Raw genomic sequence first — 16462 nt, 5'->3', positions numbered from 1 at the left:
TCATTTTAGGATATGGACCACGAAAACCTACATAGAATAGCAAGTAAATGCAATTTTTTTCCCTCCTCTGCCTACTATTTTAGTGTTTTATGTGATTTCTGCCAGTTGTTTCCCCGAAGATATTAAAAGACTGAAACGTGAGAAAAGCATTGGAGGCACAGGCTGTGGTAATAAAACATATTTCTTCACTGATTTTACAGGCTGTTGTAAAGTTGTCCCCATGTGACTGTATTTACTCACTCCCAAGTCACATTTTTGTCTAGCATTGAACAGGAGTGGCCAGAAATAAACCCTACACTAAGCTCTTGTTCCTGCCTCCACTTTATGCAGAAGCATTGACTGTCCAGCACCCAGAAATTCAAACTCTTAGTGATGTCAAAGTGTGATTGGCTTTGCTTCAGCCTTCTCTGTTGTAGAAGATGAAAACAGGGGGAGCTGCCGTGTCTGCGGCGGGTGGGACAGCAGGGACAGCCAGCAGCTGCGTGGTGCTCTCCGTGCCGGGGCGCTGCATCCTTTCAGGGATACACTGCTTTTTTCCTAACGTGGCACTGGCGCACTGTAAACTATACCCGGGGAATTAGTGAGGCAGGCACATTCCCTAGGTCTCCTGGAGCCTCCTGATTTTTCCTTCCCACCTAGGATTTGTCTCATGTATCCATTACTGCGTCTTGGGAGCAGTCCCCTGGTGCGAGGGGACGGAGACCGGCGGGGTACCGAGTACGGCAGCGTCACAGGTCTAGATTGAGTTACTGAGGTAAACAGCAGGGAGTAGAAATCCCAATAAACTGGAATTGCTGGAACTGTACCTTCAAATCCTAACGTGGAGCTTAATTTTTTGCTGGTTTGGGTTAGAACAGGGGCTGGGCGGGTTCACTCTTTGTTACCTGCCTGAGTTAAGCGCTGGAATAACGCTCGGTCCCCAGCATCCCTCTCCACTCCCTCCTGTCCCCAGGCACACACCGAGGGGAGGACAGCTTTTGTTTCAAAAGGAGACAACTTTGCCACGCTGAGAGGAGATGGGGCGGCTGCTCTGCCTGCTCCGAGCCCTGGGGCTGCCTCACACAGCGCGCTGGGGCTAAGGTGGCCTTCCTGCCGACACCTCTCCGAACACCTCACACCTCTCCCGGTAACTTACATCTGCTCAACACCCTACACTTCTCCTAACACCTTGCCTTTCCAAGGCGGGTCCTGCCCTGGCTGAGACAAGCGTGACACTGATTACTTTGTGTTAATATACACTAACAGTATTCGGAAAGACCGACAGGATCCCCAGCCCAAGCTGCCTCTAACCCCACCCTCTAACCCCGCTGACCCGCCTGACCCCCGGCCCTGCTCCGGCCCGGGTTTTGCGCGTGCCTGCCGCGCGGGGTGGGCACGGCCCGGGATGGGCACGGCCCCACCAGGGCTGACCCCGCCCGGGATAGCCCCGCCCCGGGATGGCCCCGCCCCGGGATGGCCCCGCCCCGGGATGGCCCCGCCCCGGGATGGCCCCGCCCCGGGATGGCCCCGCCCCGGGATAGCCCCGCCCCGGGATAGCCCCACCAGGGCTGACCCCGCCCCGGACTGGCCCCGCCCCGGGATGGCCCCGCCCAGGATAGCCACGCCCCGGGATAGCCCCGCCCAGGATAGCCCCGCCCTGGGATAGACCCGCCCAGGATAGCCCCGCCCTGGGATAGACCCGCCCCGCCCCGGGATAGCCCCGCTCCCGCCCCGCGCCGCCGAGGGCAGGTAAGGGCTGTGGGGTTCCGCCGTGCCGGGCACAGCCCCGGTGAGCGGGGGGGGGGGGGGGCGGGAGCGCAGCCCCGGGCCGGTCTCGGTACGAGCGCTCCGTGTCCACTCCGTGTGCCGGGTTCAGCCCCCGGACCGGACACACCGGTGCCTGCCGGACCTCGCTCGCCGGCCGGGCGGAGGTCGCGCTCCCCCCTGCCCCCCGCCCCCGGGCCGCACCCGCGGGTCCCCGGAGGGGTCCGGGACCTCCCGTCCGGGCAGGGTCTGCCCGCGAGGGCTCCGTGCGCTGGGCACGGAGTGTGGGGTCGGAAAGCTGCACGGAGCAGCTGCCGGGCAGGACGGCGGGCAGGACACGGGGACAGCCTCGGCGCCCGTGGCGGGGGCGGCAGTGCCGGTGGGGACGCGGGCTGTCGGTGCCCGTGTGCTCCGCGGCAGCGCTCGGGGTCGGGACAGCGCCAGGCACAGCCACAGTGCAGTCCGGCGGGGCCGAGGGCACGGAGGTGCCCGTGCCGTTCGCAGCCCTGTAGGTGACGGCTCGGGGCTGGTTCCGCAGACCGGGCTGGCGGGGCCCTGCTTTGACATGGGGCATCACTCCCGTGGGTCTGGCCGGGACTTTGGACTGTTTAAATAAAAGTGTATCTTACCTTGCGTTGATGAATTGCGTTATCAAATCCTCTTGCACAGTGGCAGAGTGTTTTTTGTCCCATCTATTAAAATTAAGTTTGTGAGGCAGCTGCCAGTTTTCAGAGGAGAGAGATCATAGAATCAGAATAATTTGGGTTGGAAGGGACCCTAAAGATCATCTAATTCCAACCCCCTGCTATGGGAACCTTACACTAGACCAGGTTTCTCAAAGCCCTGTCCAACCTGGCCTTGAACACTTCCAGGGATGGGGCATCCACAACTTTCTCTGTAGAGGAAATCTGACATAAAAAACTTTTGAGAAAAGGAAAGTCCTAGAAAATAAGGGGTACTTTTGATGATTTATAATGTACTTTTTCTTATTGCTTCCCCACTTTGTATTCTAAATTATTTGTAAAAAACCTCGAACATGATGTGTCATTTTCCTGTGACTTCTGCTGTTTTGTCTGTATTTTCCTAGTCTCCCTTCTCCATCCTGGTTTTATTTACTTCCTTGTTCATGCTTCATTGTTGTAAATGCTTGGCATGGCAATAAAACCAGCATTTATTAATTTCTGCTCCCTTTGCAGCCATCTCTCCAGTGTGATCAGTGCTGTTGTATAAGCCATGGTAACCTATGGCCTATGACCTATTTGGTTCTTCTGCCTTTCTTGGATTGCTTTGGCAGTGAGTAATTTTCACATAAAATAGTTTGCAGTGGAGCTTATTCTCTCCAGTGATGCTATAGACCATTCTGGACCTCTGCATCTCTGCCCCCGGGGCATAGCACAGGGCATGGCCCGGACGGTGGAAATCTACTGACCTGCCCCTGTGAAACCTCTGTGAGGGTGTCAGCAGGCAGGGGTTAGTTGGTTCTGAGGGCTGAACCCATCTCCTTTACCTCCCTTCCCGTTCCACCTTTGGCAGAACATCTGAGAAACTCCATGTGGTGACCCAAGTTTCTGCTCTCCTGCACAATTCTGTAATTGAAGCGCAAACTTGTTTTTTTCCTCCTGAACTCATAAATCATGTCCCTTTAATGGGCCTCCGTCCCTGGGAAAGGGGCAGCCCTTGCCACAGTATGGCACAACATGGACAAAGTGTTCATTGTACATCAGGCTCACTTTGATTCCATTTAAATCAATATTGTTATCTGCATTCAGAGATGTAGCAGGGGAGTGTGTGGGGGGAGAAAAACAAAGCAATAAGCAATGTTTGCAACAAAGTTGAAAGGAGTACAAGGCTGTCCTCGGGTGTCAGCAGGCATCAGAGCCTGAGAAAAATAAGGGTTTGTTAGTGACACTTAATTCAAAACCAAGTTACTTTTTTTGCAAGTTAAACCTAATGGTGCAGTTGGTCTTGGAGGGCCAAACCAGATGGGATTAGAAATTCACCCAGGGAGGATTATGCTGGGAACTGCTCTGGGTGGCTGCTTGGCTGAGCCTCCATCACTTCAGGAGGTACAGCCCAAGCTGTTGCCTTCTTGCAGATGTGCAGCTCACAGGGCTGACACTGCAGAGCAGAGTCACCAGTGTGGAGTGTCCCTGGGCAGGCATCCTACCCTCTGCAGCATAACGTGCATTTTACACTACAGCATCATCATGCAGTTATGTCTGGGCAGAATGAGAGTTGTCACTGCTCATATAAAAGCTCCCAATCTTTTTCAGCTTAAGTACCTAGAAGTAAAACTACAATGCTCAACAGTTCAGGTGACTTTGTTATTTTTATCCAAAAATTCTGTTTTCCCCACCTTCCTTCAAGATTTGCTAAGTGTTCATGTAGCTGCACAGATGGAAGGAACACCTTGTCTGTGCAAGGAAGTGGTACCAGATGATCATCTGATACTGATTTTATTTTTAGTTATTTAATTAAATCAGTGCAATCTGTGTGTGGGTTTCTCATTTGAGTTTGCTTGAACTTTTATGCTAAGCTAAACTAAATGACAGGCCATGTCCACATGCAGATTTGTGCTAGTTTAAGCACAGCTGTTTATAGCTGTGCCTGTAGCTAATTAACCTACTGCAACTTTCTCCAGCAGAGAGAGCATAGTATGAGAACTGTGGCTTTGTGTTGAAATTACTGTAGCATCTGATTTACTTAATTTCCTTGTGAATTGAGACTATCCATCTCTGGTAGTATTAGCCTCCTCATGGCTGTAGGTGTTGGATGTCATCCTTCACTGGACAGACTGAAATCTTTCACCTACTCTGAGCACTGCAGGGGACAGACAGTGGAAGCAGGTGCCTTTTTCCTTCTTGTGAGTAGCAAGTGCTGCCAGGACCTCCTGTCCCATTCGGGTCATCCAGCTCCTAGAGCATATACATGGCTGCAGTAGTAGGTGAATTAATGACTGAGTCTGTGTTTGTATTGGAAACTGCATTGTTTCTGGAAGGAAAGTGGCCAGTTTTTAAAAAAATATTGCCATGTATGAATTTGTTTTCTCATGGAAAGCAAGTGATGGAAAGCAGGTGATGTGGCAGCTTCAGCAATGGGCTTATTCCCCCTGGAACTTCCTTTCACTGTATGTCAGGGTGACAAAGTAAAACAGCTTTAGTTAAAATGTTAATGTAGTGCATTTCTGTACTAGAACCAGGCCCAGCACAGACCAGTCCAGGCCTCAGCACGTGCTTGGGAATTAGAAGAGAAAAAAGGTGTGGATCCCAGATCAGACATGGACTTGAGCATCATTTTTCTGCTCTTCCATAATGTGGGGGCTAACCCCAGCCTCTGGATGTAGCTCCTTTTTGTTTTGGCATCAATAACTAGAAACTACAGATCAGGAGATTACTTCTTAGAGTGTTTCCACAACCCCTGTTCCCAGATGTCGGAGGGAATTATACCTTCCAGATATCTCAAAGAATGATGAGATGCATTCTGCTGTTTTACAGTTAACTCAGAACTAGAATGAAGGTATTTCAGAATCATCCAGGCGTGGCTGAGGCTTAAAAATAATCAGTGACCAGAAGGAAGGATCCCTCAGTATGCAAAGTTTCCTAAACAAACAGCACTGTTTTCCCTTGGGATTTATTACCACGCTGTGCCTCATGCCATTGAGCTCAGCAGGCAAGGAGTACAAAGGAGTTGGGCTCCGCATATTTTTAACTTCTCCACCATGTTACAAAACGAGGTGGTTTTAACATTGTGTTTTTTTAAATAAAATGGCTTCTGATCTGGAGGGCTCCTGACCAGGATAGGTGTTGCAAGCTCACAATTATTGGGGCATAGCAAGCAGGGTCAGCAAAGCAATTTAAGACATGTCACCACTGCAGGCAAACATGGAGAAATTATGTTTGGAAGGAAACACAGCTGAGGTCAGCAAATCTTTTTCTGGGTCAAAAATAAAAGCCAGAAGTTCTCATGGGTGGTTGCTTTTTTCTTCATCTTCCATTTCTGCAGTTTCTTTGTTTGAACTCAGCCAAAACTTACCTTCCACCTCCCATTTTTCATATTGAAAATATCTGGGTTCTGAGGATGAGTGAGAGACAAAGGGGGACAGAGGGGTGATTAATCTAAATACTTGCAGTGTTCTAGCTTTAAGCTGTTAATCGCTCAGTTTTAGATACCATATATTTATTTATTGTTGCCTTTTCAAGTATAACAGCTGAGAAGATGCTTTTAGGAGTACCCATCATACCATGTGGCATCTAGAAACCCTGCTAGCAGGACAGCTGAGTTCTTTAAAGCTGAGACAACATGTCTGTTCTCCCTTGGCTGAGAAGGAAGCCTGGACACCAGGATGTTTCTCTGATGGAAGTGGTGGTGCAGCAGAAGCGCAGCACGATGTCCATGAGAAGCCCTGAACTGGCTCACAGCTACGCTGTGGGGGTGAAGGCTTGTTACAAAACAATACATGGGGAATGCAAATTCTTTTAGAACTAATTCTTTTGAGGACATAAGTGCAGATTTAGAGCAAACCTCAGCACAAGCTCCAGCCCCTACCCCAAAGCCAAGTGCATTTAGTGGAGGTGTGGGAGCTCTTCCCTCTTGCTTCCACCGAAGCTCTCGGGAGTGGAATGCCTGTGCTGGGAATGAACGGAGGCAGAGCAGGTGCGCCAGGATGGCAGAGCAAAGCCCCTGAAATACTGGCATCCTCTCTGGAGATGCAGCCATTGCTCTTCGCTGGGATATTAGGGGATTTCTTGGTGTCCCAGGTGGCTATGCTTGTTTATTTGTGTTCTGGCAATCTGCAGAAATACAATGAACTACATCCTGCAAACTCTGCAAATAGTTCCCACCTATGAAATAAACAGAACTCTCAAATATTTAGACTATAGCATTGGATTATCAGTTTATTACTACTAAAAGAACTTGTCAACCTTAAGGAGTCTGAGTCACACTTCTCCTCTGATGGGTGTTTTTATTTTGGCAATGTTGGCTCTAGGAAATAATGATTAAGATTGAGAAGCTCAGTCTTTTGTTTACCCTAGGTGGTAACCGTCGGATGGTTCATTTAATTAAAAATGGCTAAAAGGAAGTAAATTGTGTGTAATGCAAATTCCACCCATGCAGTTCCATGTTAGAAGGAGATGAGTAGAGTTCAGTGGAGATAATTATTCATGTGGTGGTTACATTGCATTGGGTGGAAATGTACAGGGGAGGAAAAATCCTTATGCATCCTTAACTGAACCTTTTGTAATGTCCTGGGTCTGGGATGTTCTTTGGAAGCCAAGGTATTTCTGAGGCTGAGTGCAAATAAGCAGAATTCACCCACTTCTGATGTGGTCAGTGGAGCATTTCCTCAGTTATGCATTCCCCACGTGCACTGAATAGGGGAGTTTGCTCATTTTTTTGGCTTTGTGTTGTATTGTTGTTCTCAAATATCTTCTCCTGGCTGCTCTCGAGGGGCTGGGCTAGAGACCTGCTTGCTCTGATGAATTCCTGCAATTCCTCTGTGCCATCTCAGAGCCATTCTTGATCAATGGACATCCTTCACTAAAGCTGCCCAAGGGGAGGGGGAGGGAAGAGATTTTAGTAGAACAGCAGAGATTTTCCATCATGCTGGACATTATTGGAAAGTGTGATGTGAAACAATGCCTTGATCTGAGAGAAACCACCCAGGGCTGTGCTTAGAATGAACTGAGCAGTAGTTTTTTGTTCTGGGATGCACACTGGAGTGGAGAGCCATCTCTAGGTCAGAGCTGCTCTCTTCTAGCTGCCCCTCGGGGCCTGCCAAAGCTGCCTTCAGTGGGGGTTATCAGCAACATGAGCTGTTCGTCGTTCTGTCTGAGGTGGGAATGGCACACTGTCTCATGTATGGCTCTCACTGAATAGAGAAAAATATGTATAAAGTCTGTGAGCAGTTGAGCTTGAGTAATTCTGGCATTTATGCCTGGCATCACCAGAATTTGGCCTTGACATTTCCTGTGTGATGGTAACAGATGTGTTTAGATGTGGACTGCTCTGGGAGACCACAATTACCTACTTTGTTTGCAGTTATTCTTTATCTTATCAGCTGTCTCTCATCTGAAGGCCACTTCTGTGACTTAGCTGCTTAGGAGGTTTTTAGGTAGGAGCAGTAGGCCTCTTTCTCTCATTTCTCTGTGACACATCAGACAAAATATCATTGCAGTCAGTGCAGTGACAGCATTTTTAGTGGAATAGCTTTTCAGAAAGCAATTAAATATATTCTCTGCTCTTGTAGTTCACAGCTGTTCTTAGTCAGCAGAGGAGTAGACAGTTCAGAGCTGCAAGTGTTTATTGCAAATTATGAGAAAATAATGCACCTTGGAAGAGCTCACGTGATGCTGTGGAGCTTCAACAACTAAACAAAAGGCAGGTATTTTATATATTTATTTCATTCCAGTGAGAGGAGAGATGTGAGCACAGAGAGGGGGAAAGAGGGTTAGTGGTGTGAGTGTGGCCACAGGCAGAATAGACCTGGGTAGGGGTGTCTGCTGTTCAGCCATTTGCCTTCCCAGTGGGACAGCCCTTGGCTGCCTTAGGAGCATTGTCCTACTTGCCAGTGATTTCATTCTTTAAGAGCAGTGTTTGTAAGCTTGTGCAATACTGTTCCCATCTGTATTTTTGCACCTTGAGGGCTTGTCTGTGTGTAAAAGGGAGCACTTGGATCAGCTGAGCTGCCACAGGTCTAAGTGGGACTCACACCTGGCCCCCTCCTGCTGCAGCTGCCCCATCGCTCACAGCCTCCAGTGACCGTGGTGACCGTGGCCAGCGCCGGCTGCAGCCAACACTGGGCACAAAAACTGGGCACAAACTGGGACCACACCTCTCCCTCTGCGACTGCAGCACCAGACTCCAGGCAGGGAGACACAGCCCAGCCCCATGGACAAGAGGTTTTATGCTGGTTTTCAGCCCATTCCTCCCAAAGAGAAAGACCATCATACAGTTCGCTTTTTATTTTTACTCTCCTGGCAGAGGGCATCCATTAAACATCATAGTATTATGACAATGAGCATTATAATGCCTGTCAGTGGTTTGCCTGTAAAATAATGATGGCAATGCCTCTGCATATTTCACTGACTGGAGAAGAGATCAGATGGGAGGAAGAATGGGGCTGGACTTTCCAGCGTGAGACAGAGAGGGGCACAGGGCTGATCATGGACTCTACACCTTTCTGGTGCTGTTAACTACAGCAGATACTGGGAACTGCAGTATGACTGTGGGTGCCAGGACCACATCCATCATTCTTAATACAGTGCTACTCTTGATTTTGACCTGCCCTATGAGGGCTGTCTTGACTAATGAAGGTACTGGGAAGTGTCCATACATTGTAAAGTAAAAGGAGGTTATTTCCTTACATTGTGACATGATGTGTGACAAAGAGGTAAGGACAGCAGCCTTTTCAGCTAGCTGCTATTTTCATTGGGCTATGAATAGTCTTGTGAGATCAGTATTATCTGTTCCAGGTTTTGTTATATTTTGTGTTAGGAGGTTTTCATATCTTTGTGACATGGACCTATGTGCAGCTCCAGATCTAAAGGGTGAGGTGGGTCTAGATGGTCCTATGCTTACCTAGGTGATGGAAGGGGGTCCTGACTACCAGTTTGTCAGGTTACAGTTCCTAAATTCCTCCTCCCCCTTTACATGCCACTCAGTGTCTAGTCAATGAAATCTGCTTGGCCCATGGTGTATATTGTTAATCTGTGCACATCCCAGTGCTGAGGAAGATGTGCACCATTTTGAAGGAAAGGTGCATGCTGAGAGATCAGAACCAAGACTGGAGTGCCCTGCAGATGGCCTACAGATAATTTGTGTCTGTAGACAGGTGTCAGCAAGAGCACTAAGCTGGTGCTGGGCATCTGAGCAGTGTGGGATTGAGTTAGTTATGCAGAGCATTAACATAGTTCTGTTTTGAGCTGGAGCTCAGTTAAACCTCCCAGAAATAAAATGAAAATGAAGCACAAAGAAGGTGTCAGCCCCTTCAGCATCTGCCTTTCCAAAAGGGGATGTTTCACACCTGCTAGGCCAAGCAAGCTTTTAATTTTCACCTGGTGAAACTATTTGAAAGAGAGTTACTTCAAAAAACCCAAACAGCTTCCGGAACAACAGCCTTCTCCACTACTTTTATTAGTAACCTTCTTGGCTTTCTGCAGGTGATCAGAGCTCTCCACTCTCTAGGGGCTTGGCAGAGCCATTTCCTGTGCCCTGTGTGAAGGCTGGCATTGCCTGTCTCCCTCCTGGCTGCAGAGCTGCAGCTGGGCACAGCTTACACCAGCTCTCCTGGCACTGCAAAACCAGCCCCCCAGGTGAATATTCTGAGGGCTGCAGCTGTTGGGAAGAGCCTTTTTGCACCTGAACACTGCTAAGCAGTTCTGTAGTAATCTAGATCCAGGGCTGAGAAGGGTGTGAGGAATGAGCAAAGCTCCCTGAGTAACACCTGGAATGAGCAAACAACAAACTCCCTTTGTCTGGAAAGAGAAGCCATGGCTGTGACACAGGTCTGCAAAATGCACAATATGGAGCAGGTCAGTGCAGAGTGATCCTTACTGGGTTTTCTAATAAAATCCTTGAGGATATCAAATGAAACAAGCAAGTGGCAGGTGAAAACAGATCAAGGGCAGGTACTCTTGTGTTTAAAGTGTAGTGAAGCTGTGGGACTGTGGGGCTTTTGAGGATATTGCAAATGCTTAAAATTAACGTGAGTTCAGAAGGTAATTGGAAAAGCTGTGAAATGCAGGGACAGTGCTCCTGTTTCAGGGCATCCCTGCCTGGTACCTTGCAGGAAGCCAGGGCGCAGGACAGCTCTGGCCATGTCCTGTTAGCCCTTGTTGAAGATAAACCAGTGCCTTACAGGGACCTTCAGTCCAGCTGTGTCTGGCCTTCCCTGTATTTTTACATTGGACACTGACAGTCTGTTGGGGGATGAGATGCACCCATGCTGGGGCAGGCCGCACTTCTCCATCCATGCCTGGGCTCTGTGTTTGACAAGCTGCACAGCAGTGTAGTACACCATCACAGATCTTTTCTGGAGACTGAAGCATTGGCTTCTTTTTGGGGAGGTGGCCACAAGAAATCAAAAGCTATCGCAGCAGGAGATGTGGCCAGTTTTGACACGATGGGTTCTGCTGCTGATTGTCTCCACACCCATTCCACACCCAGCATTTGTCAACGTGGCTGGGCATGTGAGTTGATCTTTGTGATGTTCTCTTCCCCAGAAGAGCAGTTACAGGAGACAAGGTCCTTTGGACATCCAGTGTACTCCTCTGTTCAGATTTATGGTCTTTCCTGTAGCCATGATAATCCATTTTACCCATCTGCTGTGTTGTGACAGTGGCAGGACCCAGCAGGGCTCCCCCTGCTTTGGGGTGTTGTGGTGGTGCAGAATCTGAGGGCAGCCCAGGTTTGTTCTGCATGGTGGGACACAGGCCTTGGGCAGAAGCTGACTGTGCAGACACAATTCACTTTTTTATGACTCTCCATTTTGCTCTTGTCACCAGAGAGCAGTCCTGAGCTAGGAGGGGTCTCCCACTGGTGGGAGGGAAGGAGAGTGCAGGTTTCTTTGTGCTTGTCAGTTTGTCCAAAACCAGTTTACAACACCAGTAAGCTAAATAAAGTGCATGCCTGAAGAGGTCCCAGTCTGGGGTAAAATCTGCCCCAGCACTGTGCAATGTCTCCCACCATTGCCCTACAAAGCTGCATGGCTTTTGTGTTTCCCTTCCCAGCTGTTTGCAGAGGTGGCAAGGCCAGGGCTGGGCAGGACACACAGAAAGTGTTTCTATCTGTGTGAGACCCATGGGGCCCTGGCTTTCCTATGGATCTGCTGATTTAGGTGTTTGTACCACACCACCCCTGTGGTGTCCAAACTGTCCATTAGCAAGGCTTTGAGAGAGGAGAGGATTATGTGTAATCTAACAGAGCAAATCCAAGCTGTGTGGTGCTGCTGCAGGAGTGTGGATTAAGCAATCAGTGGAATGGGTGATGGCTGGGCACAGAGCACTGTGCCTGCCTCATAACATTCTGTACCTGTCAGGTCATTCTTATCCTTAATCTCTTGTGCTTGCAGACCCATGTAAACAATTAGCACTCTCCCTTAATGCTCTGCACCTGAGTGGTTCATGGTGGGGTTCTTTCGAGCCTTTGCACTGCCCAAGACACACATGGGGTGCCCATCAGAGGCTGCCCAGGCTCAGCTGCAGCAGGGACAGCCCCGTGGCCATGGAGATGCAGATGGAGATCATTTCCCAGCCTTGTTTATTCCTGCAGGTCTGGGTCAACAGCTTTGCAGCACTTGACACTTCAGCAAAACCTCCACCGCCGGTGGAGCGGTCTTCTGGACCAGCTCACTTTCCCACAGCAGGTGCATCAAGTGGTTTGATTTTTAACTATATAAAACAAAAGAAGGACTTGGCTGCTTTGTTTCTGTTAACCTTTTCCTTCTAATGTAGCTATTTCAGTAAGATAAAACATTCTCATGTGAAAGAAAAAAAAAGTCTCTTTACAAGTAGCCTTTTTCCCAAGAAGTAGCCTTTATTTTGAATTGACTGCCATACTGATGAATAAATATGAGTCTTCACTGAAAATATTTTCTGAAGTAGTTTCAGCCCACATGTCATGGGGTTTGTTAAAAATAAATAAAAGTTCTTGAGAAGCAAATACTGTGATATGTCCCTAGATGCCTTTTCAAAAATAAAATCTGTCCCAGAAAATTCTGTGAATGTCTTTGTAGAAGTAGGATTGTGCCTGAGAGCCAGAGAGAGTAGATGGAAACTAAGCATGGAAGAGCCACACCAAGCTGGATGAAATGTAGTTTTAAACAATAGAGATTCACCAGGACTTTTTATTATTGTTTTTGTTTAAGCTATTTAGAATGGTATTGATAATTTCTCAGATGATAAAGGCTATAATTGTAGTGTGACAAGCACAGCCCTTCTTGCCTAAAAGAAATAGGAAATGTTGTTTCCTTTCCTCCAACAATTTTTTACAAAAAAATAAGAGCTTTTATGATAATGCCATTCCTTTTATGAGCTTTTTCATGCAATGTTCTGTGGTATTTCTTTGTAAATATTACAGCCAAATGCCTGTGCTTTCTTTTAATGTGTTGTTACACCATTACAAAAAAGGCAAACGTGTGAATATGTATCATCCATAAAATAAGGTAAATCTGTGAAATTATGTCAGATGAGCAAACTTCACCTGAAGCTCTGGTTCTCAGCTTTGCATGGGTCAGTTGATGGAAGAGATGCACCATGTAGAGGCAAAGAAGTGACAAAAATGATGAAAATACCAGCTTTGAGGAATCTGAAGGAGCTGTGGTTGGCTAACATGGAGGCCGAGGTGTCGAGTCCGGTGAGGGTGGCTGCAAAGGGATAATTCCTGTGCTAGCTAGGACGGGCTGACACCTATCAGAGAGGTCTGGGGTAGGCAATAGGAAGAGGTTTCTTGCTGACAGCAAAGCACTGAAATAGATGGCCTGAAAGGGCTGAGGTTGGTATCCTCAAAGGGGCAGATTAGAGAGTAAGGGTGATACAGGCTTTGGGGTTAGGGAATGGGCCTGATGACCTTCAGATCATGTCTGCCATGAAAACTGGGATTTATTAATTTTTAATGATCTGACTCCTAAGGCTGTGGCTTTGGAAGAAATAGCAAAGTGTCGTGAAACCCACAATCACTTAAAAGGTTTGGAAACACTGGAAAAATTGAGTGAGCTAGAAACTGCCTACATGGACAGGAGCAGAACTTTTGCTCCCTTGAAGGTGTGCCTTACTGCCCTCAAGTTGGCCAGGAGAGAGGAAAAGCAATAAAGTGGCAAGGCAACGCTTGATTTACCTTTCCTCCACGCCCTGCAGCCTCTGGCCATTTTCGCAGTCTTTTGAGACACAAAGTGATCTGCACCAGTAGTGTTTGAATAGCAAATATCAGTGCAGCATAAAGCAAAGGGCACACATATTAGAAGATGAGCAGTCCCTGGTATTTCATAGCATGACATGCAGCAGAAATGCTTGCAGGTTGCTGTTCTGTCATTTTCTGATTGCTTTACAAAGGTTGGCTGCCTATCCTTGGTCTCATTTAGGGCAGAAAGAAGTGAGGATAAGAAGAATGGAGGTAAAAAGCAACCAAGCAATTTGGTAATTTATATGCATATTTTGCTTGTAGCATGCTGAGTCAACTGTTTACCTGTTAGTAGGAAAGGGCTAAAATAAAACATTGTCTTGGTTAGGTTAATACCATGTGAGGAGCTCTAGGACAGGGAGGGAAGTAGGGCAGCTTGTTTTGGAACTTGTGCTGGAGAACAAATAAAAACCCCCAATGTACACACTCGGTTACCATATGTCACGCGTATCATAAAAGGCATCTTGGTGCTATTTCTCTGCAGGGATGCTTGAACTCCACAGAGCAGAACTCCCTGTGAGGAGAGCGCATGCCAGAGGTGCTGGGGGTGCCGTGGGTGAGATGAGCGTTCGTGCCTCTTGAGGCAGCTCCGGCGGGCGGCGGGAGCTCGCTCCTTCCCGTGCTTCGCTCTGTGATTGACGTTGGCATCCAGATCGCTGCCACTGTGCCTGAAGAAAAGCAAAGCAAAGGAGCCTAATTTCGCTGAGAGAATTTTCCTGGCAGGGGAAGGCATGCAGTGCAGAGAGACGTGCCAGCCAAGAGCCTGGAAGCGCAAGTGCAGGTGCTAAGGCGAGTTCCACCCAAGCCATGCTGTGGTGAATCCTTTCTCCTCAGCCACATCTTGCTCAGCACCAGGGCGGCTGCGAGGGGCTGCCCATGGCACTGCGGCAGCCTGGGCTGGATTAGTGCCTGCTCTGTCTTTGCTCCAGCCATCCGAAGAACTGAAGAAGATTGTAGGGAAGATGTTGGACTTGAGCTTCCTGACTGAAGAGGAGTATGAAAAGCTGATGAAGGTTCTGCAGAGAGATGCAGAGCTGAAGAAGAAGGATGGGGATCGTATCAGGTGAGAGAGCGTGTGATAGCAGCAGGATGTGAGCCTCCCTTGGGGAGATTTTTTCACTTCTTTGAGAGAGGAGCACGTGTGTGTCTGTGTGTGCGTGAACAAGGAGAGGTGCAGGTTGCAGCAGTGCTGTCCCTTTTGCTCAGATCCTGATAGATCTTTTCATTGTACCACTGCTTTCTCAGCCATCCTTCTGTCGCTGCTGTTGTTCCCTCCTTGCAGGAATGGACTCTCCTTTTGAGTTAATCACCAGCCCTCAGAGATGCCAAGGGCAATCCCCCCTTTCCTGTTCTGGGGAGGAAAATGCTGATTTCTTGGTGGCAGAGGTCTGAGCAGGGGAGTAGCCACTATCTTGTTTTACTCACTTGGTAGCACAGAAAGGCCACAGTGTGTTTTAAAATGAGATTTTACATCCCCTTCTCTGCTTTATGTCCCCCCATTGCTCTTTGAGGTGGATGTGTGTGCACCATCTATCATGAAGAGAGGGGTGATTAGAGGCTCCATGATCTGCCAGAGGTTTGCAGGGAGCCGTTCCAGAGCCAGGGATTCTTGCTCAGTTCAGCTCCTTTGCCACTGGCCATCCTGGAGCTCAGGTCTGGTTGATCAGGATTGCTTGTTGCTGCTGTCACTTTTTAAATGCCAGCCATTAGACCATCTGGGCTGACAGTATGCACCAGGCTCAGGGATCTGGCAACGAATTCTCTACAGCAAGAAATTAGTAGCTCAGTGAGTGTGGGTGGCACTGTGCCAGTTTACCCCAACTAAGGATGTGAGTCTTCGACTTGCTGTTGAGCCAAAAAAAGAGTAATCCCTGTATAGGAAGGATGCTCAAAGCTTGAAAGGGGAGCAGGAAGCTTTGCTGCAGGTTCCTGGGAACCTGTGTGCCCTGGCCTCTGCTTGGAGGTGAGAGCTGGGGAAACAACTGGAAGCCAGAAGCTTGGACTTGGGGTGTATGTGTCTGCATGCTTTCTCCTCTGAATTGAAACAATTTCAAAAAGGTTTGTTTTCTAATTCTTTTGGGCTTTGTTTGTTTGTTTGTTTCTGAAATGGAGTAAATTTTTCCTCTGAAGTGGAGGTTTGGTAAAAAGAGTGTTTGGATTATTTTGGTTTTGTTTCACTTCTCTTTGGAAGCTGTTGCACAGGAGGCTTTGATTTGGGAGTGAATTAGGTCCTGCCCAGAGCCCCTTGCTGTCAGTTTGGCTACCTGCAGTAAGACATGTTTGGTTCCAACACAACCTGTCTGCTGGGAAAAATGAAGTCAATGGCATTTCTTTGGTCTGGTGTCAACAAGATTAAAATATCTATTTCCTCTGGCCCAGCTCCTTGAGACCCTCACGGAGGCAGGTGCAGCCCTGGCCTAGAGGGGTGCTCCTGTTGAGCCCCCAGCATGGCCTGCAGAGGCTTGAGCCCAATTGTCCCATACCTGCTCCCTCCTGGCCTTTAGGCAGCCATGTGTGACCGCTCAAGGATCCAGGGTTATCTGGGGGTTTGCCCCCTCTTCCTGCTGAGAACCTGGCTGAGGCGGGAGCTTCCTCTGGCCTCCCAGGTTTCACAGGGATCCTGAACTGTGGTGAGCTGTGGGAGGCAGTGCCAGCTGAAGGGCAGCTAATTCAGCAAGACATGGTGAGGAGGGTTAGAGTATGGGCTGGCAAACAGAGCACTGACAGGTTTAGATGCCTAAAACCAGCCCGGGGTGTGCCTGAGCGAGTTACAGTGGTAGAAGCCATGCTCAGGAAGGAGAGCTAACCACGAATGCCAAAATGG

At 48.5% G+C, this 16462-nt stretch overlaps 1 protein-coding gene across 5 annotated transcripts in view; it reads left to right on the top strand.

Moving 5' to 3' along the window:
• The first annotated feature begins 1677 nt into the window (after positions 1 to 1677).
• The window catches only part of LOC138110456 (synaptotagmin-like protein 2), a 34743-nt gene continuing 19958 nt past the window's right edge, over positions 1678 to 16462 (top strand). The window contains exons 1-3 of one of the 5 annotated variants that reach the window (XM_069015372.1): positions 1678 to 1728; positions 14123 to 14427; positions 14568 to 14701. In XM_069015372.1, coding sequence (XP_068871473.1) covers positions 14601 to 14701 — 101 coding nt within the window. In that variant the 5' untranslated portion in view covers positions 1678 to 1728; positions 14123 to 14427; positions 14568 to 14600. Of the gene's footprint in view, positions 1729 to 10248; positions 10275 to 12050; positions 12107 to 13767; positions 13791 to 14122; positions 14702 to 16462 lie in introns of those variants that run through there. The other 4 variants (XM_069015368.1, XM_069015371.1, XM_069015369.1 and 1 more) reach the window with 4 other exon arrangements.

This window comes from Aphelocoma coerulescens, chromosome 4A (assembly GCF_041296385.1).
Source record: "Aphelocoma coerulescens isolate FSJ_1873_10779 chromosome 4A, UR_Acoe_1.0, whole genome shotgun sequence".
Taxonomy (NCBI): Eukaryota; Metazoa; Chordata; class Aves; order Passeriformes; family Corvidae; genus Aphelocoma; species Aphelocoma coerulescens.
This window is presented reverse-complemented; position numbering and strand designations above follow the sequence as displayed.